Here is a 25,757-nt window from a genome sequence, read left to right on the forward strand (position 1 = left end):
CCTTTTGCTTTATCCTTCTTCCTTTCAGAACAAGAATAATGTGATTTTGAATCTTCTCTCACACTTCATTTTTATTTTACTCACTTTCTTGAATTATTAAATCCATCTGACGTCCTTCAGTGCGTTGACAGTTTATTAAACCAGATCAAAGAACTTTGAAGTGTTTCATCATGATTGTATCATCCTTTATACAGAGAAAGGCTTCGCTCATATTTTACATACTGTAAGTTTTCAAGTTTTACATTCAAACTGGTAATCATTTTTAAACTTTCCTCTTGCTATTCATCAATATGAAGCTGAGTGAAGAGTAAAAGACCGTTCAATGTTTACAAAAGGATTTAATTTCATGAAAAAGGGCAGTGCATGTCTCATATTCTCAACTAGACATCCACTCTGGATTTGTGTGTGTTCAAGTGTCATTAATGTATCTCTACATGGGATAAAAAAAAAACATATTAAGAATTGTTTTGTTACAGGGCTTGGTATAAAACAGCCATGACTATACTTACTATAAATACACTGATAAATAACAAAGAATGGCAGAGTGACAACATTGTGAACATTTGGCCTGAGTAGAATCACACCTCTTAAATTACCTTTCACAAATAACGCCAAAGATATTTACATACCAACGCCAGCTCAGCCATATGCACATCGGACAAGCACACTGTTGCACAAGTTCATTTTCTGCTGGGGGTCGAAGGAACCCCCTGAAGTCCAGACGAAACCCAGAAATGAGTAGACGGTAGATCCTGTCCACTAACCGTTTGATTGTCAGGGTCTCTAACCGGCAACACAACTTTAAATTTCATCATTTTTTTCATGCTACTATGGTTAAACATCCCATTACATCCAATACCCTTTGGTATGGGCGACACTATTTTTTAAAAAGTCACCATTAGCTGCTCGGAAGAAATCTCATGTCTTTAATAAATGACCATTTCCCTTTTATTACATACAAGAGTGAGTAAAATAGGACGCTTGAGGGTAATACTTGATGATTCCAGGGAGCTCGATGGACCATTACTCTCCAGACTGAAGGTGGAGGAGAGCAGTTACTTAGGGAGGGCAATGGCATCAGTCTTCATCTCATAGTCAACTTGGGAGCTAGCCACTGCGCAGGCTGCTGGAGTCATTATTGTCTGGCCATAACCACATGCCACCGTCTCTTCCTCCTTTCATATTTTACAAGGCGCAGTTGTACGATGACAGGGATTCCTGGTTTCTGCCTTTTACGGTCTTTGTTCATGGGTAGATAAAGATAAGGAAGGAAACTTGAGGTGCATTTGAAGGAATGTTTCAGTCGATCGGTCGGATCATGAGGCGGACTGACTTGAGGGAGTAGAAACCTCCTCCATACGCTGCCCAGAAGATGCCATCCTGGAATTTGCTGCGGTAAACTCCCCCGCTGTACCACACGCCATTCAGGTTGGTCTGGCCACATGCATTGTACCACCAGCCACCCTTATGGAAGTGGGCGCAGTTACCTAGTAGAGAGGGACACCACATCATAAAGCAAGATGAGTGTGATGGACAGACAAAGAAGGAGCTTCAAAGTAATTGTTCTACTAGACCTGTAACGATAACTACTTTTGTTGGACGATGTATTGTCCCAAAAATAAGTTCGATAAAGGATATTATTGTCATTTTAAGACCATTTCACGCCCCTGATATGCATCATGTTGGCTAAAATGTTGGTAAACAAACTTGCATGTAAACGCGTCGGGCAATATTGAGGTCAGCAAGAATAATCAAGGTCATCATACGATAAGCTGATAACATAAAAATTATCGAGGTCATGTCCATATATCGTACGATAAGTCGATAACTTCAAAATGATCTATTATCTATTTATCGTACGTTAAGTTGTTGACGTAAAAATGAACGAGGTACAATAAGTCGATAACGTAATTATTATGACAGGTCTGTACACTACTACTAATAAAGACAGTTTCATTGCTTTTCTGTTGCTAGGGCAACAGCTTTGGTCCAACTTTACTTCCTGTCAGCTACTGCATTAACAACCATTGGAACAGGAAACACAAAGGGGTCCATTTAAAAAAGGAACTCATGCCCCTTACCAGAAAATGCATCCTTGTCGCGATCAAGCGTGGTGAACATTTTGCCGTTGTGACTGCTGAACGAGTCCCCGGCGTTGCCCTGGTAGGTGCCGAGCCTCAGCCGATAACCCTCACTCTCTGACTCCAGGCGGAAGCTGCTGTACTCGGCGTACACCTTCTTCCCCGTCCAGTCCTCCAGCTCTATCATCAGCTTATAGTCGCCCTGTTTCCCCAGGTTGTAAATATTGTCCAGCCCGAGCCAGTGTTCACTGTCTATGTTCCCAAAGCCTCTCTGTAGGGGACACAGCATGTTCCTCTCGTTACTCATTGTCAATTGTGGTTCATGTTAAAATGCCATTGAAATGTAGCGCAGACCAACAAAGTGAAGTGTTAATTTGAGTTAGTCAACACTGTGTGCGAGCCAACTGGTGAAAGAGCAGATCTTTTTTATTCTGTGGTCACTGAAGGCAAATCCGTGTCCAAAAAACACAAACAGTAAAGCAGAGCGAGGTTAATAGGATTTTTCTTAGCAGAGTGCTGAGTTTAAAGGAGTCTGGTGCCTGCAATTCAGTGAAAATTAAATCAAATCTGCTTCCCATTGAGACGATAATGTGTTCAGGTTGTTATCTGTGGATTCTAACTTGAGAGGAATTAGCTGAATGGCGGGGACAATGGTGATTTGGCTGCAGTCAGATGGATAGTTAAATACAGCAAATGCAGAGCTGCAGAAACACATTTCTCTTCCTAATCCAAACAGCATGGAAGAATTGATTTCTAAATATAATTTTATGACAGAGAGGAAAGCTCTTGCCTTTGCCATATATTTTTTTTTTGTCGTCGCAGAGAAAACTGGGAGACCAGACGTTTTTGTCAAGCTGTGCATCAGTGTCATGTTTTTGTGTTCCTTCGTCTTGCTCTGTTAGCTCCTGGATCACATCTCAATCACAAAGGCTGAGGCATGAGACGAAAAAGGATGAAGGGGATCATTTCCCAGCGGGTTTGAGCTGTATTTCCATCTCAGCCCACCGTGGCTCTCTGATTGCGTAGATTTATATGTAGGTCCCTGGCTCCAGCTCTTGGCTGTGATTTTGGTGTGAGGAAATCCAGCGCTAAGCTGTTTACATTGACGGAGCAAGTGCTTGCTTAGTGGCCCCAGAATGAACTGCTGAGACTGGGTCGCTTAGGAAATAGGAAAGGAAAAGCTGTGAACACAGTTCTCTCTCTTATGCTTAAAGATATTTTTATATCTTCCCCTAAAGGTTTAATTCTCATTAAACCCTTCCTTTACCCCATCAAACTTAACTGTTTCCTCAGCTTACCTTGTAGTTCTCCCAGTTCCGAAAGAAGTTAACAGAGCCATCTCTCCTCCTTTGCAACACGGTCCATCCTCCGTTGTCAAGGCCGTGTTCACACCAGGCTTGGATCAACTGATCGTTGGCCTCTGTCTTAAGCAGGTACATCCCACTGGTGGTGTGGCCTGCCTGTCGCACCTGGAAACAGTCTTTGAAGGGACCTGTGGTCGGAAAGATGGTTATAGAAAAAGAGGGAGACAAAAAAAATAATTGATTGTGCTAGTGGGTCTGATTTAAAATGTTTGATATGTAAAGAAATCCCTATAGAGAGCTACAGGAATGAGTCCTTAAATCCTGGAAATGAGTTAGCGTTTTAGCTCTTCCGGTTCCCTCGTCTGGAATTCAATGGGTTTTTTGAATGGGTTTTTAGTTAGTTCTCTGACATAAGGTCTGTGGTTAGCACAAGCTGAAGAGATTTTAACGTTTTGTTCTAAGATATATAATCCGTCAGTAAATATCTCACTCATGAATTTTGAAGCCTTAATGTGTCTTTAAAAAGGCGGTTGCTAACAAGTGGCTAAATGAGACTACTAAACCTCATCACGCCGACTCCTCCGCCTTTACAGCCTCGTTGTGTATACTCACGCTCATGCAACCGTGGTGTAGTTCGTTTATAAATTAACGTTAACTTTTTAATTCTGGCAATTGCAATTACAAAAATCATAAAAGTGGTGTTCATCTGTGAAGATTATTTTACGGAACAAAACGTGTAAGTATCATCAACGTTTGTTTGCCACAGAGCTTATTTTATGCAATAATCCAAAACCCAATGGAAAAATCCCATTGGCTTTTTATTGAGGGAACCCAGGGAGATGCTAACTTCCTGGTTGGCCTACAAAAATAACTCATCCCTGGAGCACTCTATTGCAATATCACCATATTCCACAATCAGTATGACGAAAATCTTCTTAATGTTCCTCAGTGTCCCAAGTATTTTGGGTTTAGTAGTTGATAATGCTTCGCCCTTGGGGAAACAAAATGTTGAAATGAATTATACCTGCCAGTTAAAAAGCCAGAAATGACCATATAACTTAATGGCTTTATAGATGGTATATCTTGTTACCGACTCTTGATTCGTACTAAAACCATCCATTACCTGAGTTATAGTCCGTTTTATCTCCCTGAACAGATATATCATACTGTGCCTTGAATTGATCAAGATGTCTTCCATTTTATTGCATATGCAAAAGTCATCATCATCAGTCTAGGCGCTGTAGACAGCAGACAAGAGAAAAGGGGAGTGAACGTTGGGTCTGTCTGGATCTATCAATGTGGTAACATTCTTTGGAAAATATCGCCTTTTGCTCGCAAACATACATGTGCACGTTTAAATTGTTAAATTAATATTCACCTAGATTCAGCCTTCAAGTGAAGCCATGTGGCAGCACTGCACCCAAAGCAGAAGCAGCTGAACCCAAACCAGCTTATTTCCTCTGTTTTCCCCAGTGTGAATATATGTATTAAACCAGTATGAACACCGGCATTGTGCGGGGGCCTCCAGGGCCTAAAGGCTCATGGAAGATGGTTTTCTCAGCTGAGTGTAGGAGCACATAGGGACCTACTGTGTTGCCCCAGCACAGATACCCAAAACTCCCCAGCACAAGCTTGTATTTTTCTAGTAATGATATGTCTTCATCAGACCTGTCAGTGAGGGGGTTCTCTAGTATTCCCCTGTTCTCCTTCTTGTTAGTTTCTTTAAACAGAGCTGTAAGAGGTTGAGGTTAAAAATAAATCCAGTCAACGAGCCACAGTGGTTTAAAAAGAGCCCGACTAGACCAAACTGTGGTCAGGCAATGTGTATTTACAGTAGTCGTGAACCTACATGGAAGAGAACCTATTAGTAGTGTTTGGTGGCTTGTTATTTGGGTTAAACTTTTACCTATTTTCCATTCTGCGCACATTCATCCATGTAAATCTCATATGAATTCATCACAAAGGACAAGTACCCATCCTTATCACTAGGAATCGGGTAAATATGTTTTATGGAGACAAGCGGTAGAAATCTTTCCGCGGATTTGTTTTTCTTTTCCTGGAAATTAAACGGTGAAGGATGATGTGTCGGCCACCAAAGCAAACACGATCCATCCCTGGCTTTCCATTGTTTCACTTGGTTGTAGATAAATCAGGGGTGTCCAAATTGAGAGCTTTGTGTCAGCCGGAGACAAAAAAAATGGATTCTGGCAGAGAGCTTGTGAAAGCAGCAGCTTAATGCTTAACAGTTCATCCATGACAGTAGCTGAGGCCGATTACATTGGAAATCTCAGTTCTAATGGGCTATAATTGACTAATACATCGCTAAAATTACAGTTCACCAGGGGCTCTGCCAGAAATAACCATAAGAACACTCAGTCCTTTTTGTCATCAAGTGGAGTCCCTGCCATTTTATCTCCCCCAACCACCTCTCTGTGTTTCCTTAGGTTTTGTTTCTGCATGGAGGCTTTTAAAATATGTCACCTTTGCCTCTCTGCTCATTGAACTTGAAAGGCCTGTCATTATTAGTGCTTAAAGGAATACTCCACACCCAAAATGACCATTTGTATATCAATTATGCGAGAAAAAGTTTCCTACAAGAATTCAAGTTAACACAGGGAGTAATTGATATGCAAATGGTCATTTTGTGGGTGAAGTATTCCTTTAAAGTGGGTTGAAGATATTGCAAGGTCATCAGACCCTTGGGATTAAATATACACTTCCTATTACTATATAGGCAGTAACACTATTGATAAATCACCATTAAAAAAGAATACCTGTTTAATTGTTTGTTTTGTAATGGCATGGCAGGGACAGAAAGCTGATGTCTTCATTAACAATGTCATCATTTAGGAGCTAATATATGTAGTCTGGCATATTGATTTGTTAAACGGTACCGGCCTTTTTCCACCAAGTAGCAGGAGGGTAATGATATCTCTATCTGAAGTCTTAAAAGTCTCGTATTTAACCAGATCTTTAAATATCTGATTTAATCAAACATGGGAGAACATTTCTTCTGTGAACCATTGTCAGTATTCAAACAGGTCTTTTTTTATTTCCCGTTTTGTCTGAGGGAAGTTGTGGATGATTTCATCCATTTCACCATCTGGTTGCATAACCTCTGTCTACATTCCCCGCCATAGTCTAATCGCCAGTCAAAATACGGCGGCCATGACCAATTTTTAGGAGTCATTTCCAAGTAGCGTTCTAACCTTGCTAATTGGTTTCATATTGGAGGTGATCTTGCTCAGATGTCAGATCTCTGTGAGAAAAGTCCAGAGTAACCTCATCTACAGTATCTGATTTGATAGCTTTGTCTAGGGGTCTGAGACATGGTGGACTAGTCCATCAGATGTGTGCTCTGTTTGACTATACCTTGCCCCATTATGTCTTGCATAGACAGAATGAACACTTTGCAGTAGATATATATTCCCCCTCTCTGAAGTCTTTAAGATTGTTGAAAGAGGCCTTAATCCACATCCTACTAATTTAGTACATATGCTCAGTGCCGTGCAGCCAATACAGACGGCCAAGTGGGAATCATAGGAATGTATGATTTCACTGCCTCTGTACCATGCCAAGAATTAACCAACTGTGCCTCAGCAATACCAACTGTTGCGAGAAATTAAAAGGTTTTGAATTACAGTTCTTAGTAATTGTCCCAATTGATTGTACACACAACTACTAAAGTATAATTATCTAAGTGTTCATGCACTTATTTCCTCATCATCGACCCTGCCACTTTAAAATTGGTACATACCATCAGAGGTAAGTGTTCCCTGCGGTGGTGGAGGATCAATTCCAAATGGGCTTGCAGTAGGGGACTCCATGCGTGATCCTCTGGGGAAGGCCCGGTTGTTATTGTCCCTCTGTATCTCGTTGGTGAACCGATTGTTAACTGGTAGATTCAGCGGTACCACCTGTACCAGTGGGGGTACTACGGGCAGCTCACTGCGACCCATTGTCCTCAGACACTGCTCCTCCAGCGCGGAGATGAGAACGGACTGGTTGTTGACCACCCCGGCCATCGTGGCAAACCTGCTCTCCAGCTCCTTGTACCTCGAAGCCAGTCGCATCATCTCAGAGGTCACGTTGAGGACGCGGTTCTCCAGCTGGGCCAGCTCCAGAGAGTTGTCTCTTTTCCTGATGATCTCATGCAGCAGCTGCATATAGAGTTGGGTCACCCTGGAGTTCATGTTCCTGCTCTCTTTCCGCAGCAGCTTCATCTCGTTCACTAGGTTACCATCCACATCCACCACCAGCTGCAGCGTCTCAATCTCACGCCGCTGTTTGTTGAGCACCTCCCGCACATCTGCAATGTCTATACGGGTCACTCTCTCCTTGTCTGGCTCTGGGCCCGTGGTGCTGGCACAGATTGGACCTGATGACACATATGAATTATTGAGGAGGTTTCCAAGAAGCTATTTAGATTTTTAGAAAAGCACAGTGAAATGAAGACAGCCATATGATTAATAACTGAAAGTGAATTACAAAAAGAAGTTATCTTTTGAACCTGTGATTTTCTGCTCAGGTACAAGGAAGGTGTAGGAACATTTTTTGGCATCTGGGTCGATGGGGGCTCTTTTACTCCTGTGGAGAGTCCTCCGGGCTTCCCTGGAGCTCCTGCAATAACCTCCCTCCCAGAGGGAGAGGCAGAGCAGGGCACACAGGCTCCACATCAGCCCCTGCATCGCTGCTGGCTGGTTAGATGGATAGATGGACGGCTACTGGTGCTCCCTCCAAGTCCCCTCCAGGCCTCCCTGCAAGAACACAAGATCTTAAGAGTTGGAAACAGACACGTCTTTGTTTACAAAGGCTAACAAAAGGAATGTTAACAGCAGGGGTGTTGATTATATGTTGTTCCAGAGCAGAGGAACTTACTACCATAAGATTTCAATGAACTGGTATTTGACACTTTTTCAAATATTCACAGACAATCAGTTCTTGTGTACTGTAGGGTGTTGACTCGGGGTGCGGTAGCACAGTTGTCAGGTCATTGTTCTACGTAGAGTTTGTTTGTGTGGAAAGATTGAAAGAGAGAACACATTTGTTATCCAGGCCACGGAACGAGGTCTGCTTTCTGTCTCAGTTAGTTCTCCTGCTGACAGACACCCAGTTTTTCTGAGGTCTTATTGTTTCCCCCCCATATTAAAGAGCCATGTGGCTGCTGGCTGTGCTTTATCTTTGGTACCTGCCCTCACTCTTACTTCATGTGTTTTTATTCTGGAAATTATTATTTTCTCTAGCAAACTTCCATCCTCTTGTCTTGCATCCTGGTCTTGTTTTTTCGTCGACAGGAACTATTCCAGGAACTCTTTTTAGAAAACCAGGAACTTAGTTCCAGTTTTTGTTTCTGGGGCATATTGTAGTTCCTGCCCTCCCAAACAGTCACTGTACCTGAGTTGGTGCAGTTTAATGGCCCATTAACTCAGGTTTGCGGCACTAAATTTTATTTTTCAGAGGCTAATTTGTCTAACACGGGCTGTACAACTACTACAGCTCATGTAGAACATTCAGACTTTCAAACAACAGATGTTGTCACTTGTATCAATCTTAGAAGAAGGATGAGAATAGTCTTTTAATGTTAACTAAGACACTTGATATCACCTAAAATACACTCTTTCTTCGGCTGTCCCCACTTAGTCGACCAATCTGGCATTTTGGTCTTAGTTGATTAAGGTTTCTTTAGTCGATTAGTCATTTTTATACTTTTGTTCATGCTGAATGACTTATTTTCAAGAAAGTTATGAGCACATCTCTGGTAAACACAAGATTTAAAGTGATACTTTTGCGTGATTCTTTGTGGACAATCTGTCGATTAAATCAAGTAATCGATTAGTTGACAAAATCATATGAGTGTTAGTCGACTAAGAATTTCTTTGGTCGAGGACAGCCCTATTCTCTTCACTGCTTTCGATATGGGCATACTGCTTCACCGTTGGTTTCAGTCTCCGTTTCTACATCTGCATCTTCTTTCCAACATTGATTCAAGCATCACTGTCAGCATGCAAGTCTTTTTAATCTGTGATTTATCTTCACACTTGGCTTCTGATTTATATCGTTATGGTCAAAAAGGTCTCTAAGAGGGTTCAAGACCTCCCTTCCTGTTCCTAGATCTGACCTTATTGTCCCTCCCAGCAAAACACATTGACCCCTAATTCCGATGCAGCTTCCTGTGAGAGTGGTTAAATATGCTCACTGCTGAGCGCCCACTGCTCCACGTGGCTCCATACATTCAACAGGAATGTTTAGCAGGAGGTAGTGTTTGTGTTTCACTTGAAAGATTTCACACACACATACAGGCAGTCACTACGGGGGTGTGAGATGAAGGAAAGGAAAACAGCGTGTGCAGAGTTGTCTTCTGCTCTTTCTACTATGAGAGGTGACTGCTGGCGCTCCTTCTTATCCCTGCTGATTCGAGTTCTGTTTCTCATCAATGCACAAGCACAAAAACACTCACATAGACGCATACACTGCTCCATTTAACACCCAGGCCCGGGCCTGCACAAGGCCAAGACCGTCTAGCCCTCCTAATCCACTCCATCACTCTTGAGCCACTCTTTGCTCAGTGCCACATCATTAAGTCCTACCTCCACCCTGAAACTCAGGCCCTGTGTGTCTCCCATATGACGCCATTGTGGTTCTTGAGGAATTCTGGCAATTCTGTCACTTGGAACAATGTCGAGAAAGGACAGGATTACATCTAGTACTGCTGATCTGCAGATCTTGCCGGTTTGCGTAAGCTCGTGTGTCCGTCTGTATGATTGAATACTGTGTGTGTGTGTGTATGACTATCCAGAGACGTTATCCATTTTCATGGTCATGTGTTTTTCCAGCAGCCGATGTGTCTTGACAGCGTAACCAGGTACTGTATCCTTGCTGACCTCAGAGAGAGCTGCTGATGACTTTAACAGTCAGCAGTATCAGTTCTTCTCTTTCAAACTATGACTGGCTTTCTACTGTTGCTGGGAGCTCCATAAAGTCTCCATATATAGCATCGTCCACACGTCCCCTAAGCACGAGCAGCTCACACAGCATTACAGCTCATCCATCAGCCATCACCTCCTTCATTTCCAATCTCTTTCTTGTTTCCTCTCCGTCTCTTTCCTGTCTTCTGGACGCTGATTTCCTCTTGGGTGGTGGTTGTGAGTGCCAGGGGCCTAATCTCTTTCATGGAACCACAACATATCAAAGACTTTCCAGGGAACGTGAAGAGGTCACCGATGTGTTTTGAAGGTACACAGTTTACAGCGTTTCCTCAGAACAAGCAGAGCGGCTTCTTTTTTCTACCCCGACAAACCGAAACGAAACACTGCTCAAGTTCTCAGGGGCCGGGAAGGCTATTGAGCGGAAAACATGAAGTGCTCGTCTGTGGGAGTAAAATTTGTTGCTTAAAATGTTTTCAGACGTAGATTTTGGTGGATTGTTTAAACGGAATAACAGAAAGTTTGCGAGCAGGCCACCATGTTGTTTCCTGTTTGAAACAAGCAGAAAACCAGGGACCAATCACGTGTCATGGTACGTCACCCACAAAGAAGGGCCCCAGGCAGGGTTTGAACCGGCGACCCTCTTGTGAGACGACAGTGCTAACCACTGCACCACCGTGCTGCCCTACTTGACCAACTATATTAGGTCAGCAAAGATGTAAGAGGCCATTATGCCAACAATAGCTCACATCTGCCACTTTTCAGATGCAACAAATACTAAAAGTCCATGCATGGCACCATTTGGATGATTCTTAACAAGCTGCACTTGAATCCGATAGACCAGCCTGTTTACTGAATCTGGTTTTAGCTTACAATGGAAGCACTGTGCCATTCCTTTATGTACGTCTGTATATGCATTTTTATGACACGGTAATACAAGTTCAGTGCATTCACCATTTTATTTCCATCCGCCCACAAAGATTAAAGTTCACTTTTAGCTCACATGTACTAGTGCAGCATGTGTAGGGCAGTGTGCCTTGGCATGAATGAGCAATGTTCCCTCACATGTTTCAGGGGAAGGAGATGAGGAGTGACTGTGTGTGAGGCTGGAACCAAGCACAAAGATTTAAATGGATAGCACAGGTAGCAGTGGATTAAAGATAGAAGAGAGAGAGAGATAGAAAATGGGTAATATTTCCCATCCTGGCCAGGTATCCTGAACATAACTGCAACATAACTCTTGTAGATTAAATACTCCCGTTCCTTTTTTAGTCTTGACAAATTTGCGCTCTTTTCTCCGTCTGTTTCTTTCCATTTAATTACTTTCCTCCCTGTTTAAAACCCTCCCTCCCTCCCTTCCTACTTTCCTTTCCTGAAGTTTTTGAATATTTTCTTCTGTTCCGTGTTCCTTCCTCTCTTTCCTCTCCAGGTCTTTCGGTTACAGCTAAATCGCTTAAGCAGCAGGTTGCAAATACATATGAAAGTCTGCAGTAAGCAGCACAGCAAATAAGAGAAATTGAGAGTAATTTTCTCCTTAATATGAGTAGGATTTATTACATTTCTTGTTGGCTCAGCCCCACCGACAAACAGCTCTTGTATTCCATAACATCCATGTGAAACCAGTGTGTGGAATAAGGATTTGCAACGGGCCTCTAACTCTACCTGCTTTATATTTTGGCAACAGTATTAGCTTCATAAGTCTCCCTAAGTGCATTGCTGGTTCCTCACCCAGCTAATAGTTATCAATAGTCAGGAGACGTATGACAGTGGCTTTTTAATTGTCCTCACTCCCCGCTGTCTGTCTGTCTGAGCTGTGGTTTAATTTATTTTCATGGCTGTTATAAGAACAGTCTAAAGACAGGCAGTATTAATCTCTAGCGTACTTCCTTTGCTCTTTTTACACCTCGATAAAGCCCACAGATTGGGTTTGGCTTTAATTATGTGGAGGTGTGTGTGTGTATATAGCGAGGCCACTGGCTTTCGTCTACCTTGGTTTTCTGTGTAGATGTTGTACATTAACGGTGATTAGCTCTGCGCCCGAGTAGGACACAGAAATAATTCTTTTCATGTCGTCAGAGAGGAAATGACCAGAGAACTCATTAAGCTAGACGGCTGCTTACATTACCGCTAGACAGGAAAAATGTGTTTTTCCTCGTTGGTTAAACAGCGTAATGGATGTTGGTTGTTACCCCAGAGAGACATCCATATGTCTCACTGGTGGTTCAGGTTACTCTGTATGTAGAACGCAGGCATTTTTTGATCTGAGCCAAAGCAAACCGCTTAATAAACAATCGGTATAAACTGCTGCTTCCGTGGAAAACTGGCTCACTGCAGGTTTGTGCTGTTGTATATCACTATCATACAGTATTTATTATACTTGTAACATACACTCAGTTGTACTCATGTACACCTAGTAATGCAGTCTAGTACAGCAGTCAGTAAACGCTACCATCAGCACCAGAAACTATATCCTCCAAAATTACCATACAGTTGAATCAACATCTCTAATATAACCCCACTATTATAACCTTCATGAAGGTAGGATTTATTGCAGAACTGTTGAATTATTGGACTGAATTAGTTTTAGCTTGGTGTACCAAACAAACTGGCACGGTTTATATGTGTACATCATATATAACGGAGTCTTAGAAGAAGGTAGCACAGAAAGTAAGATAATTATACTTGATAGTTTCTTTCTTGATGCTTTGCGCTCACACTAAATCAGAGGTCTACAACCGTTTTTCTTACACATCCCTCTTGAAAATGTTATATTTTTTGCCTTTTATTGGCCTTGCTATTTTCTGCGGTCATTGTCAAATCTGGTGTGTGCTGGCTAGTCTGTTAACATCGCCTAATGTAAAGGCGTCACTGCAGCGTAACTCGTTTAATAGACAGCTGATTGGCAGATAATCATTCTGTCTGTGAATTTGATTGGATAGAAATTTAAACAGACAAACTACATTTATGTACATATTCTTTGAATCTTTAGCGAGCCACTCAGAAACAGGTAGCGAGCTACAATGGAGACTCCTGTGCTAAATAAATGTGATAAAACACAAGCTGGGTGAATCTGTTTGGTGCGCTGGACTCTTCATGCATGCATCAGGTGAGGAGCATGAACTAGAGCCCACGAGAGTGTAACATTTAGATTCATCCTGCCAGAATCATCTGTTGACTGTTGTGTGGGTTTCAGAGCTGCTGGTGTCCTGCAGTGATTTAGCAGCTCTGATGTGTCCGTCTGCAGCCTGATGGATTGCAGTTCAAAAAGCGGGAGAGAAATTGATTTATATTTTCATAACCAATGTATTTCCCAGCTTCCACTCCCCCATCTGGTCCTCAGACTTTCCCACAACTAGTCCAAAATGCCCTCAAACACACAACACATCATCACTGGTCAGAAGAAAGAGAGGGGGGGGGCGCGGGTGTGAGTGAAGGTTTGGATTTGAAGCAAGAATAAAACAGCAGCTCTGCTTTACATGACAACATGGAGCTCAGCCAGCTCTACTGTTGGTACGCAGCCAGAGCAGCCTTTCATCCATACATGATGTCACCAGCCACCGTTTGCTGAGTTACACGTCCACTCCGTATACTACGCTCCGTCCATCAAAGTGACTCATTCTTTTGTGCTTTGCTAAAACAAGTTACAGAGCCACGAGGGGGAAATGAAGAGCTGACAGCTGAGAAATAGTCTGACTAGTTTGGAGTAAAGGATGGAATTAAAATAAGAGCAAAGATGTGAGGTAATCGAGGACAGCGGGCTCGAGAGGTGAACGCAGCATGAGCGGGGAAGAAGTAGTAAAAGTACAGCTCTAACAACAACAAGGAAAAAGTCATAAAAGCCTCATCAACAAAACTGTAGAAACCTGACAGATTAAATCCTGCTACCACGGTGGAGTACGTAATACATCATGGTAGAGTATTAATAGTGGGTCAGCTCAGCTGAAATATTCATAACATTTGTGCATTTTACGATTAAAGCATTTGGCAAAGACGTAGGTTTATATGTTATGAAAAGATATAGATATCGGGGCGCTGCATTTAAGGGCCATGGCAGACATTTCTCAAAATGGCCACTTAATGTTCCTAATTGTTGCAGAAAACTGATTTTATGAGTCTTGATGATTTCCAAGGTGTGTTCAAGCTGATTAGATCAGATTTCAGAAGATCACAGACATGTTTTATTTCCATCTTTATTTTTTAAGGGTGCTTTTAAAAGACTTTAACTTGAGAAAAACGTGAAAACCAAATTATAGAGGAGCATGGTCACATACTTTCCAACTGTCCCTGTGGTCTCTCAATGAACAGTTGTAGCAACACAACAAACCACCGCGACAACTTTGCGCACCACGTGAAAGCCATGATGACGTAATTTTGGTGATGCGCCAGCTACAGTACGGCGAGCATGAACCTAGCTTATTTTTCCAGAGATATCGCTGGATAAATGTCAGGATTGCCAGTAATATAATGGAGTTGTTTAATATCTCCTCATTAAACAGTGCAAGTTGGAAATATTAAAAAGGGAAATCAAGCTGGATACAAAGAGCCTAAAATAGGATTTTCTCTGTATTTCATAATTGAGACCGGAGCCTCGAGCTAGAATACAAAAATGACGGATGATGTGGAAAAACAAAGTTGAGTTAGATTAAGTGGTTCTATTTAGGAAGCCTGTGGTTAGAGCACAGACCGACTCAATGAAAAGCCCAGAAGTGGTTCCTGCTCTCCTGCTCTCCAGCTACTGAGTTGTCTCCCTCCATGATGCTGTATTACTGAGGCTGTATTACCCCCCCCCCCCCCCCCCTCTCCTCCCCCGAGGCCTCACATCCCCCATCTGTTTTCCTTCCATTCTGTAATGAAACTCTAAACATGTGGGCTGATGTTGGGGAGGGGGGGGGGGGGGGGTCAGAGGTCTATATGTGGGATTAGGGTGCAGCCCCACCCTTCCTCTACCTCACCCCCTCAACCGTCCGCTCCACAACCTTTGCAATCAATCGGTCTTTGTGGAGAACGGGTTCCCCCTCTTCCTCTTTTTTTTTTTTGCACACATAAATGCACAAACACGTCGTTCTTGCGTCCGAGGCATCCAGAGTTCACGTAAGGCCGTCCCGCTCTATCTGTCACACTTTGTTAAGATAAGGACTCTCAACTCTCCAACACCCTCCTCCATCACTCCATGACACTCATCCTCCCCCCCCCCCCCCCACGCCCCCCACGCCCCCCCCCCCCCACCCTCCCCATCATCCCAACACAAACACATCCTGCCCCTCAACACAAACACAACTCTCCTTGTACGCACACTCCGGCATAATGTTAATTCTTGCCCCAGTACTGTAATACTGAGGCTGACAGATTAGCTGTTACTTAGCCCGCTCAGGTGGCTTTTTCTCTTGTGAAGTGACACTTGGCCATGAGCGAACACATGCTGCCGCTAAGGCATTAGAAGAGAGCTGGAGGAGGGTCAGGGGAGAGAGGAGAGCCGGGAGGATGGGAGTATTAAAGCATTTATATAATGTTTGTTTGGCTGCAGGAAGGTGTGATCACTCATAAGCACTCTATCTTTCTCTGTGTTATTTCTCCCCTGAGTCACACCTCACCTTAAAGCTGCAGTAGGCAGAAACTTTTTGGCATCATTGGACATAAAAACCTTTCAGCATATTGTAATTCAAGTGCTCTGAGAGAGACTTCTGCATCTCCTCTTGGCTTTGTTCAATCAATCGCAGGTCATTTCAGAGCGAGAGCGTTCCTATTGGCTGTGCTCCGGCTGGTGGGCGGTGCTTGGTATTTCCTCGACAGATCTCAACATGGCTGCCGGGGTCACAAACTTTCTCGTTTTACAGCTAAACAGTACACTACAAGATGTTTCTGGAAACATTTGAGGAGAGAAATAGGCATTACAGTAACAGAGTATTGATTCATATTTGATCAGCGCTGCCTAGTTTGACCGTTTGATCGGAGTTCGCGAGTGATTGACAGCTGCTCAGAGACGGCAGGCTCCAGCTTGGCTCTGATCACTTTTTTTTTTAATCATATTTGCTCCGCTTCTACCCAATGCAGCTGTAAGCCCATACCTCTGACTTCACATGCTTCCTATTAGTTGAATCAGCGAGGAAGAACTCGTAAATTCACACTCACATGGCATAACAGGCTGATTGCCCGCTGGCTTTACTTAATTACATACCTCCACCTCTCCTGTCTATTTGTCCTGACCTCCAGGCTGACCTCTACCTCCCTAAGGTGACCTGTCCATTCAACTGTGTCCAAGCTCTCATTAGAGGGATTCTAAATGAGCTTCAGCCTTGACTTTTTTTTTTTAACTCACAGTTTTTGTGATTCATCAGCCCGCTACAGGCTGCCCTACAGCTCATAATGTAGGTTTTGAGAGATACGATGTGTCCGGTTTGTTGAGCTCCGGTTGGATTTAACCGCATGTAGTCAGCGCAGCGCGAGAGCAGGGTGTTTTTAGACAAGCCAATGTCTGTATCCAGCGTGTGTGTTATCTGCTTCTATATGTGTCCTAGTACTGATAAGATCAGCTGTGTCCACACACAGCCTCAGGTCGCACAGTGAGATACGATTGGCCACATGTCCGTCGCCCCCCAAAAAAAACCACAAGTTGGCTGGTGCTGGGCCAGCTGAGTGAGCCATCAATCTCCCGCTGCGTTACAACATAGGAGGGCAGCGGTTAACTGTTTCCGACAGGCGACCATACATGCACGACCTGACCGCAGTTTATTGGCTTGTCCTGGGAGTTTTAAAAACTTAAAATAGGAAAGACATCAAACGGAGTCTGTTGTGATGTATAGCGCTGGATGAAGGTAATGGGAATGGTTAGTTAATGTCTGGATTGGTTGTATAATGACCCATTTAAAGCAGTCTCCCAGGCCCTGTCCCCCCATGCAGGTGAACCCGAGTTCCAAGCACACAATGTTCTGGATATATTTCTCCAGCAGCTGCTCCTTCTCTTTATCTTTTCAGCTTTCTTTTTTTTCCTTCTCCAGGCTGAGTTATTGGAGGTATTGATCTTGTGATTTATTACTCTACTCATGAAATGTTTTCTTAGCCTTTTGCCATTCCCTCATTTTGGCCTTTTTTCCTTCGAGCTTTTTTGAAGAGTGCATGTTCTCATACGTGTGTGTCCTCTCTCTCTCTCTCTCTCTCTCATGGTCGTTTTACAGCATTCACAGATGTGGCTTTGTAGCGAACAGAATATTTTCCACAGACCCCACCAACAGGCCAGGGACGTAAGCGAAAACATTTGAAGATAATTGTTGAGTTGGTGATATGGAAGCGCTCCAGATTGATGTGGTTGGTGTTCAAAGCTTTTTTGCTATCACGGCAAGGTTGAGACTGAAGTGCCTCATATTATCCATGGGGAGTGGTTGATAGAGGATGTGGTTAGGGTTGGATTAAAGTGTATCGCCACGACCCTGTGAATGGGACTAACTTTTAAGGATTTCACAAACTACGATGTGTTTTCTGATCTCACATGTTTTTAACGAGGAGAAGCAAGTGCTGAGAGACTTGTCACCACCTCATTAGGCGTGACATTATTGATCTAACCCCGATTCCACCGGGTTAACTCGCCGCCCTGCACCCTCGTGTCAGTGGCGAAAGCTCAGATGGTGCTCAATTAGGAAACCGAAAGCCAAGAAAAAATAAACAAGCCTGGCTCCAGAGCTCAAATCTCTCCATCAGATCAGATCCGTCTCCCTCAAGTGTTTTGCTGGAATGCCCTACTTTTCTTTCTCCTCCCTTTTAGCTTTCTGTTTCTCTTCAGGTCAGACTTAGTGTATAATTTAGATGCATTTTAACAGTCTGCGGGTACAACAACCATCATTATTCAACTTCTTTCTTTATATTTTTCTATTAAAATGTACTCTGAAAATGCCCAAATCACCAAGCTCCATTACTTAACAAATTAATTCCTCTCTTTTGCCTACACAATTGGCATCCTACACACCCCTTAAGCTTTCTGTTTCTCTTCAGGTCAGGTAGTATAAAGTTTAGATGCATACTAAGAGTTGGGGTGTTACATATAAAAGAAAACAACACCAACATTTTCATTATTTCTATTAAAATGTACCCTCTTCACAATGGAAATGCCCAAATCACCAAGCACCGTTTTCATTCCTGTATTTTGCCACATATAAATGGCATCCTACACACCCTTAACTTTACCCTTACTTGTTGACTGTATACACATGATGCAGCTCTTAGCATGCTGAACTCCGACTATCCCCGGCCTCATACTCCAGAGGAAAGCCAAAGAAGCGTTGCTAAATGTTTCTGTCTGCAGCCGGAGCCTCCAGTCACGAAACGTCCTAACCTCTCCAACCTCTCAGCCAGAGCTCTCACAGCTGCCCAGACACACACACTCACACACACAGTCACTGTCATGTCGACACACAACAAAACCTGGAAACAGAATGAACTCAGGCATCATTTACCTTTTTTGTTTTGTTACCAGTAGCGGGGGGTGTGTGTTGTTTCCTTCAGTTATAGTTTCACGTGTGTGTTGTGTTGTGTCTTCACCGAGCTGCAGTGCTCAGGACTCATCTCTGTTGCCTCTTTGTCCCGGTCTTCTGAGGTGCTCCTCACTCCTTCTGTCCCAAAGCTGAAAAAATCACAATATGAAAAGTCTTTTTTCGCCGAGGCCCTACTTCCCCAAAGATGAGCTCCTCTCTGTGGACTCAGCTGTCCTGGGGCCCGGGCTGAGGCATGGTTCGGTTCAAGAGCCGGCCACTTCAACAGACTGAGCTCTGACGACTGATGCCTTGAGTTTTTCACAAAGGATGGGGGAGACTAGAGGAGGGAGGGGAAGGAGGAAGAGAGGGGAGGAGAAGGGGGATGAGGGTGTGGGAGTTTGAGATTGCCTCTCTTTTTTTTTTTTCTTCCTCTCTATTTTTTCTTTTTGTAGCGGCCCAGCCTACCTCTGATGTCACTCTCATGGAAAAAAGACAGAAAAAGAGAATAACAGAGCTGCCTCATTAAGTTTCCCATCCTCAACAATGAGCGCTTGGTTCTTTATATAGAAGAAGAAAGTGAGCTGAGTGAAATGAAACAAGACCTGCTTGAATTCAGAAGTGTTTGTGCTGAGTCTGGGGGCACCGACACAAACTACTTTGACCCCTCTTTCTTTCATTACAACCCACAATTCCCCTCTTTTTTTGGATTTTCTCCTTTTTTATTTTACTGCTATTTAACCAGATAAAATCCATTGAGAAAAAAATCTCTTTTTCGATGATTTTGCCAAGAAGGCAGCAAAGTTAAAGGTCAACGTTGAGTTCATACATTCATCAGATCTGTGAAACTGAGTTTCTCCACAAACAATCACACAAAAGCACTGCTTTAAATCTGGTGTTTTCCAGAGATGTGCTCATAAGTTCCTTGGAAATAAGTCATTCAGCATGAAAAGAGCATAAAAACTGACTAATCATCTTAGTCAACTAAAGCATGATTCATGCTTGCTGCATCCGTGAGGGTCGCGAGTGTCCGCACGACCAAAGTGATGTCACCTCATCAGACACGGCCCTTCGCAGAGGTTCCTGCGGCAGGTTTTCTTCCGAGCACATCCAAATATTTCCAACTACGCGGACGCAGATAGGTGGCAAAAATTGAAAACTTTCGGGAGCTTTGAGAATGTCTGTTTGCCGCGTGGAGAAATCAGCTCAGAGTATAAAAGATCCAAACGTTTCATTGTAACGATTCCAAATCCGCTCATGTCCATGCGGCCGCCTTTGCAGAAAGTATAACCGAAGCTTGAGACCAAAACGACTGATTAGTCGACAAAGACTCGGTTAAAACCGAGTATATGTCTGGACCGTGTACGATCAGTCTGCAAATTTGTGGCTAAATTGTTACACAAATAGTCAGTGGTCATGTCTATAATGTTAAATCCAGCGGTACATGTCCACCGGGTCCGGCGAGGACACTAGGGGACGCGCTGCTTCACTCAACTGGCCGTCCAAGCGGTGACGTACCCTCTCGTGTAATGCACCTGATTAGTCCCTGGAAACAACATGGCGGCCTGCTCGTAAACTTTCTGTTATTCCATCTAAACAATCCACTAAAATGTTCTTCTGAAAAGTGAGAAATAGGCAATGCCACTGCTGAATCTCGTTTCATTTTAGAACTAGATCGCCCAGTTTCACAGCCTGGTCCAAGTTTCGTGAGCCGGACGTGTCGCGCTGGAAGGGCTCATTTGCATAAAGGACTGTTCTACGCCTTTTGTTTTTGAAAGAGCAACTGCCAATCGGGAAACGCCAACACTCGGCCGACCAATTGTGTAACTTCATCACTCACTCACTCACTCCGTGACAGACTTGCGTTTGTAGGGCTGGCCCTCTGTGGTCCAGCCAAAAATACATTACAGAGTAAAAACTAAAGTCCACACATCAACAGAAAAGGTATATATAATAAACACAGAAAGTGTCTGATGCATAGAGACAAAAAGGCAAGACAAGACAAACCTTTTATGCATTGTTGCAAGAACAGCTTATGATTAAAACATCTGATAACTTTTCTTTAAAACTGGCTAGCGAGATGAGGTTGAGACCAAGGGCCATAATGAAATAGACTCCTTTTTCCAGACTCAGTCCGTACAGGTGGCACCTTTAGCAGTGGGAAGAGCTGATTGTAATGCTGCTGACGTTTCTGAGCAGCTTCCTGTAGAGCTTCAGCTGGAGAAAAAAGGGAAGGCAGATAAAGCCGACTTGTGAGAAAAATCCTTGCTCCGGGTGAAGTCTGAGCTCGTCTGGTCCTTATCACCGCTGTCGTTTACTTTAATATGTTCAGGTTCAGCTGCTAGATAGAGAGGATGTAGTTTTCGTCATACTTTGTGACCACATTTCCTCCATCTTACCCTGAGGTTTCTGTTTTGATCTTTTCATACATACATGTAAACACACCCAAAGTGTCTGTGCACCCTGTGTGTTCCAGGCAGTATAGATTTGTGCATGACTAACTGCTGTTATCCCTGACATGCACTCAAAAGAGCTGCTACAGCAGTTAAGCCTTCACGATCCCTCTCTTCCTCCTCTTCTTCCCCATCTCTCACTTTCCCCCTTACAGCTGTGTCTCCAGACTCTTGTAAACTGCTTCTCCTGCTCACAACCTCCCTCCCTCTCTCTCTCTGATTCTAATCAGATGGTGTTGTGTTTGTGTGTGTGCATGGTATCCTGAAGACGAGCTTTGGCCCTTTTATCGGCTGGATCTGGTCCTGCAGTTCTGTTGTCGATGCATATTTGTACATCTGTGATTAGACTCCTGCATTGCAAATGCATGTGTACGTGTGCACATCTGCTAGTATAACACCGTGTTCCAAGGAGGATGGGTGTTGGTGTCTACTTTGATAACTTTTCTTACATCTGCACTTAATCTCGACACTGGTGTGTGAAAGAAACATTAAGCAAGAGAGAGAGAGAGAGAGAGAGAGAGAGAGAAGGAGGTGTGGAAGGAAAAGCACACCATCAGTTCACTTATAAAGCTTGTTAATCTATGTTTTCAGAATGGTGGGAAGCCGCTCCTGGGTTTGTCTTTTAATGTTAATATTTATGTAATGAGAGACTAAGAATCTCAGCTCTGCTTGCAAGTCTGCCAGAAAGAGGCAAGAAGAGAGGGAACAGGGAGGGAAAGAGAGAGATGGCCTTGAGTTGGAAAGGCTGAAGAGAAGATCAATCATCCACTCAAGGCTTTATTTAGATCCAAGGGGGAGCAGATTAGGGCAAAAAAAAAAAGTCAGTTAGAAACTTGAGCAAAGTGTTGCAAATAGGAGAGATTGTGCAGGGTTCTTATTCCTTTCTATTTGGGCTCCTGTGATATCAAACAGTCTGTGATTACCAGCTGGTCAGAAATCCACAGCTGCACTGGCACTGCATCCTGCATCCAAGAAAAATCTTGGATGCAGGATGCCTTGTTTGTGTCTGTGTGTTTGCTTTCTAATGAGCTGAGCTTTCTGTGTTCAGGCTGGAAAATCCTCGCTGATGTTTAATATAACGCCTCCTCCAACAGATGGACGCTGTCCTCGTTCGGCTTGCAGTGGGGCCCTCGACTCACTAAAGGATGAGAGGAGAAGGGAGGAGAGGGCTGTGTGTGTTTCTCCTGGTTTAATTTAACATGTTGCATCTTTTTTTCTGTGTGCTGCTTTGTTTCAGGGATGTACCTGTCCGATCTGACGTATGTAGACTCAGCCTATCCCTCCACGGGCAGCATACTGGAGAACGAACAGAGATCGAACCTGATGAACAACATTCTCAGAATCATATCGGACCTGCAGAGATCCTGTACCTACGGTGGGTTTAGACGCACACAGCCACACATTCATGGGATGGTAATGTGACAGGAAAAAACTAGAGGACTTTCAGTTTTGTCCAACATCCAACCAGCTTAAAGCTAGGGTAGGTAATCTTGAGAAACTAGCAAGAGCACGCTAGATTTTAAAGAGTATCCAACCGAGAAACAGAGCCCCAACTCTTTTCCAATGAAAGTAGCTAGCAGCATTAGCTCCAAAAGTCACTAAATCTAGCGTGAAAGTTGCCAAATTGGCAGCACTGACAGCCCTTCCCTTCAGGCCCCCATCCAAAGCCCCTCCCCCAAAATGATCATGTGTAATAAGACCTGGACATGGCGCCACCGCTCAGCCTTGCTTCCAATTTTGTCCAGTGGCCACTCGCAGTATTGCAACGAAAAATCCCCCTGCAGCCCAAAAAGCATTTTCCCCGTAAAACTGTTCACAGAACACCTCGAACTGCAAACACCGTTTATCATGAATTTTTTTATCCATGGAGGTTATATATTTGTTAAGCTTTCCTTGAGCCTAGAAAAGTGATTTAAAAATCTGTGACGTCATCATAATGTAAAGTTTATGGGTCGAACAGGAACTCTAGAAACACTGCTGCACATATTCAGTGAGCCGCATACTCTGGAAGTAAACCCGGAAGCCAGAACACTTTTTTTGGCGTATACTCCAGGTGAGCAGTTCTCATTGGAATGAATAGGTGCCATCTTGGGGTCCAATATCCAGTTCTTATAATACATCCATGACGTAAACATAACATAATGAACATAAACAACGAACTTGGCTATTGTTAGTACTCACAGCTGTAAAGCTAGCAGCTTGTGAAAGACTCTGGTGACACGCAATGAAATGATTGGAGGAGTTTATTACAGGCCTGCGACAGCTACAGATACCACATTATTTTTCTTTGTTTTGTCAGAGCATTTGATTTATTGATCGCTGTCGGTGAGAATTTCAACAAATATGATAAAAATGTTTTTGAAGAAGATCACTAACTCTCAGCTGATGAATTTCATGACCTCAAGACATGTGATCATGTCCATCATGTGGAAGAACAAAAACAAATACAAAGGAAGACATAGTCTGTATAAATGCTGTAAGGAAACTGCATTAAGCCTGGCCACTTAATTTTCTGTCGCCATGGAGACCCAATGAATCTCTGCTATTCATCATCAATACTTCAGTGAGATCTGCATTCAGCAGCAGTCACAAATCAAGATGAGGAGGAGGCAGCATACATTTCACCCCAGAATCCTCTTACCTGTAGTGTACCTGTATTTATCTATCTAGGTTGTTTTGGTGTGAGTCGCTGAGTGTCGGAGATATCGGCCGTAGTTTGTATACGTTTTTTTTATATGGAGTAGAAGCCGTGCATCTCTGGGTCGATAATAAAGGGAAAAGGACATAAAGCACTTACAAATGAGACGCAGCTGTTACCTAGCAACACTCGGGCTAGAGGACAAGTTTCAAGTAAAATTTTGATTAGTAAAGTTGTATACTATTAGTAAATTGTTATCCTCACTCCTGACATGCCTCTATATTTTGTCGGTTTTAGATCCCATGAACACACATTTATTTAAATGTCTTTCATTATCTTCCCCCCTTTCAGATGTCCCAGTGTTGCCTCATGTCCAGAAGTATCTCAACTCAGTCAGGTACATCGAGGAGCTGCAGAAGTTTGTGGAGGACGACAATTACAAGTAAGAAACCAAACTCGGATGGATAACATGCTTTTGCCTCAGAATATTCTGATTTAGTCACAGGAGTAATTTCCTGCCAGGAACATCAAAACAGGTTTTCTGGTCCTCATCTATCTTTTCCCAAAAAATATTCCATCTCCATAATTATTTTTAATGATGAGAAATTCACAGAGGACGAAATCAAGCTGATGGATTTATTATCAATGTTCTTTATTTAGGTCGTCACAGAAGATTGAGCCAGGCACCAGCACACCACGAGCTAACGCCTCCAAAGAGGATATTGTCGGTAAGTTGTGTGTTAAATGTAGGATTTATTATCTCTTTTCTTTCCTGGTCTTTAAATGTGTCCTCCCCTCTGAAGCAGCAACCCTCCGCTGCTGAAAAATTAAGCTAACGTAGAAGTGTCAAAAACTGCAGTTCCTCTAATGTTCCTCTACTTGACGTCTCTCTACAGCAGAAATGAACATGTTTACAGTCTGGTACAAAAAAACGGTTTTGGTCTGTATTGTTAATTTCCCCGTTCATGACAATAGTTTAAATTATATTAAGGCTTAAATTTGGGCATAATTAAGGCTGTGACTGCTTTGAGTGACCGGTGGGTGCCGTCACAGGTCGTCCTTTTTTTCTCTGTACTATTATGTTGAGTAAATGTCTGCAATGTTTGTACATTTGAATGTTTTTTCAATTAAAAAAAACAAACAAACTTCAGTCTTATGTTTCCTCCTACTCTTACCTACAGGCCAGGAAGCGTCAGCATCTCCTCTCTGCGGCCGTAGATGTGCGGTAGCCGCTGAAGGAACCAAAGTCCCGGCCACGCCGCCGTCCCCAAGGAACCTGCTGCCCTACGGACATAGGAAGTGCCACAGCCTGGGCTACAAGTCAGTTTCTAGTCTTTAGTTTGTATTATTATTAGGTACTATAGAAGAAGAAAGATACGTAAAAGCATTTATGTTACAATGTCATGAAGCAGATATACTTACCTTTTTCCTTCTGTGTTTTGTGTCCACATAGTTTTATCCATAAGATGAATACAGTAGAGTTTAAAAGCGCTACGTTCCCCAACGCTGGTTCTCGCCACCTGTTGGACGACAGCGTGATGGAGAGCCACAGTCCCACCAGGGGACATGCAGAGAGCTCCACTCTGTCCAGCGGTATTTCACTTGGTAAGACATACACATGGATACTTGTTACTATAATGCTCACTTTTGTATCTTAAGTGACATGTTGTGTGTTTTATTGTAAATGATTTGTACATGTTCACAGGGAGCAGCGAGGGCTCTGAGCTCAGTGAAGAGGTGTCTTGGCCGGCTTTTGAGAGGTAAGGTTACTACGTCCGTGTCTGCGCTGCTTTTTTTTCATCGCATCCATGTGCAAGATCATAAAATACCCTGACGTGATTGTATCATTTTCAAAGCTCTGGCCCCCGAGACACAGCTGTGCGAAAATGATCGGCCATT

The 25,757-nt window shown here is 43.3% G+C and overlaps 2 protein-coding genes across 3 annotated transcripts in view; one reads left to right on the forward strand and one right to left on the reverse strand.

The window, feature by feature from the left end:
• ralgps2 (Ral GEF with PH domain and SH3 binding motif 2) overlaps window positions 1-25,757 on the forward strand; it is a 95,116-nt gene that overhangs the window by 59,258 nt on the left and 10,101 nt on the right. For both annotated transcript variants that reach the window (XM_037769751.1, XM_037769752.1), the window contains exons 10-15: window positions 22,458-22,595; window positions 24,210-24,300; window positions 24,519-24,586; window positions 25,040-25,178; window positions 25,312-25,463; window positions 25,564-25,618. In XM_037769751.1, the coding sequence (XP_037625679.1) occupies window positions 22,458-22,595; window positions 24,210-24,300; window positions 24,519-24,586; window positions 25,040-25,178; window positions 25,312-25,463; window positions 25,564-25,618 (643 nt within the window). The remainder of the gene's footprint in view (window positions 1-22,457; window positions 22,596-24,209; window positions 24,301-24,518; window positions 24,587-25,039; window positions 25,179-25,311; window positions 25,464-25,563; window positions 25,619-25,757) is intronic.
• Window positions 319-19,229, reverse strand: angptl1a (angiopoietin-like 1a). Its single transcript, XM_037769753.1, has 6 exons — window positions 18,753-19,229; window positions 7,896-8,142; window positions 7,143-7,763; window positions 3,380-3,573; window positions 2,082-2,352; window positions 319-1,487 (listed from the first exon to the last, which is right to left on the reverse strand). Exons 2-6 carry the CDS (start codon window positions 8,071-8,073, stop codon window positions 1,300-1,302), a joined length of 1,452 nt encoding a protein of 483 aa, XP_037625681.1. The 5' UTR covers window positions 8,074-8,142; window positions 18,753-19,229; the 3' UTR covers window positions 319-1,299.

Source organism: Sebastes umbrosus, chromosome 5, assembly GCF_015220745.1.
Source record: "Sebastes umbrosus isolate fSebUmb1 chromosome 5, fSebUmb1.pri, whole genome shotgun sequence".
In the NCBI taxonomy this organism is placed as follows: domain Eukaryota; kingdom Metazoa; phylum Chordata; class Actinopteri; order Perciformes; family Sebastidae; genus Sebastes; species Sebastes umbrosus.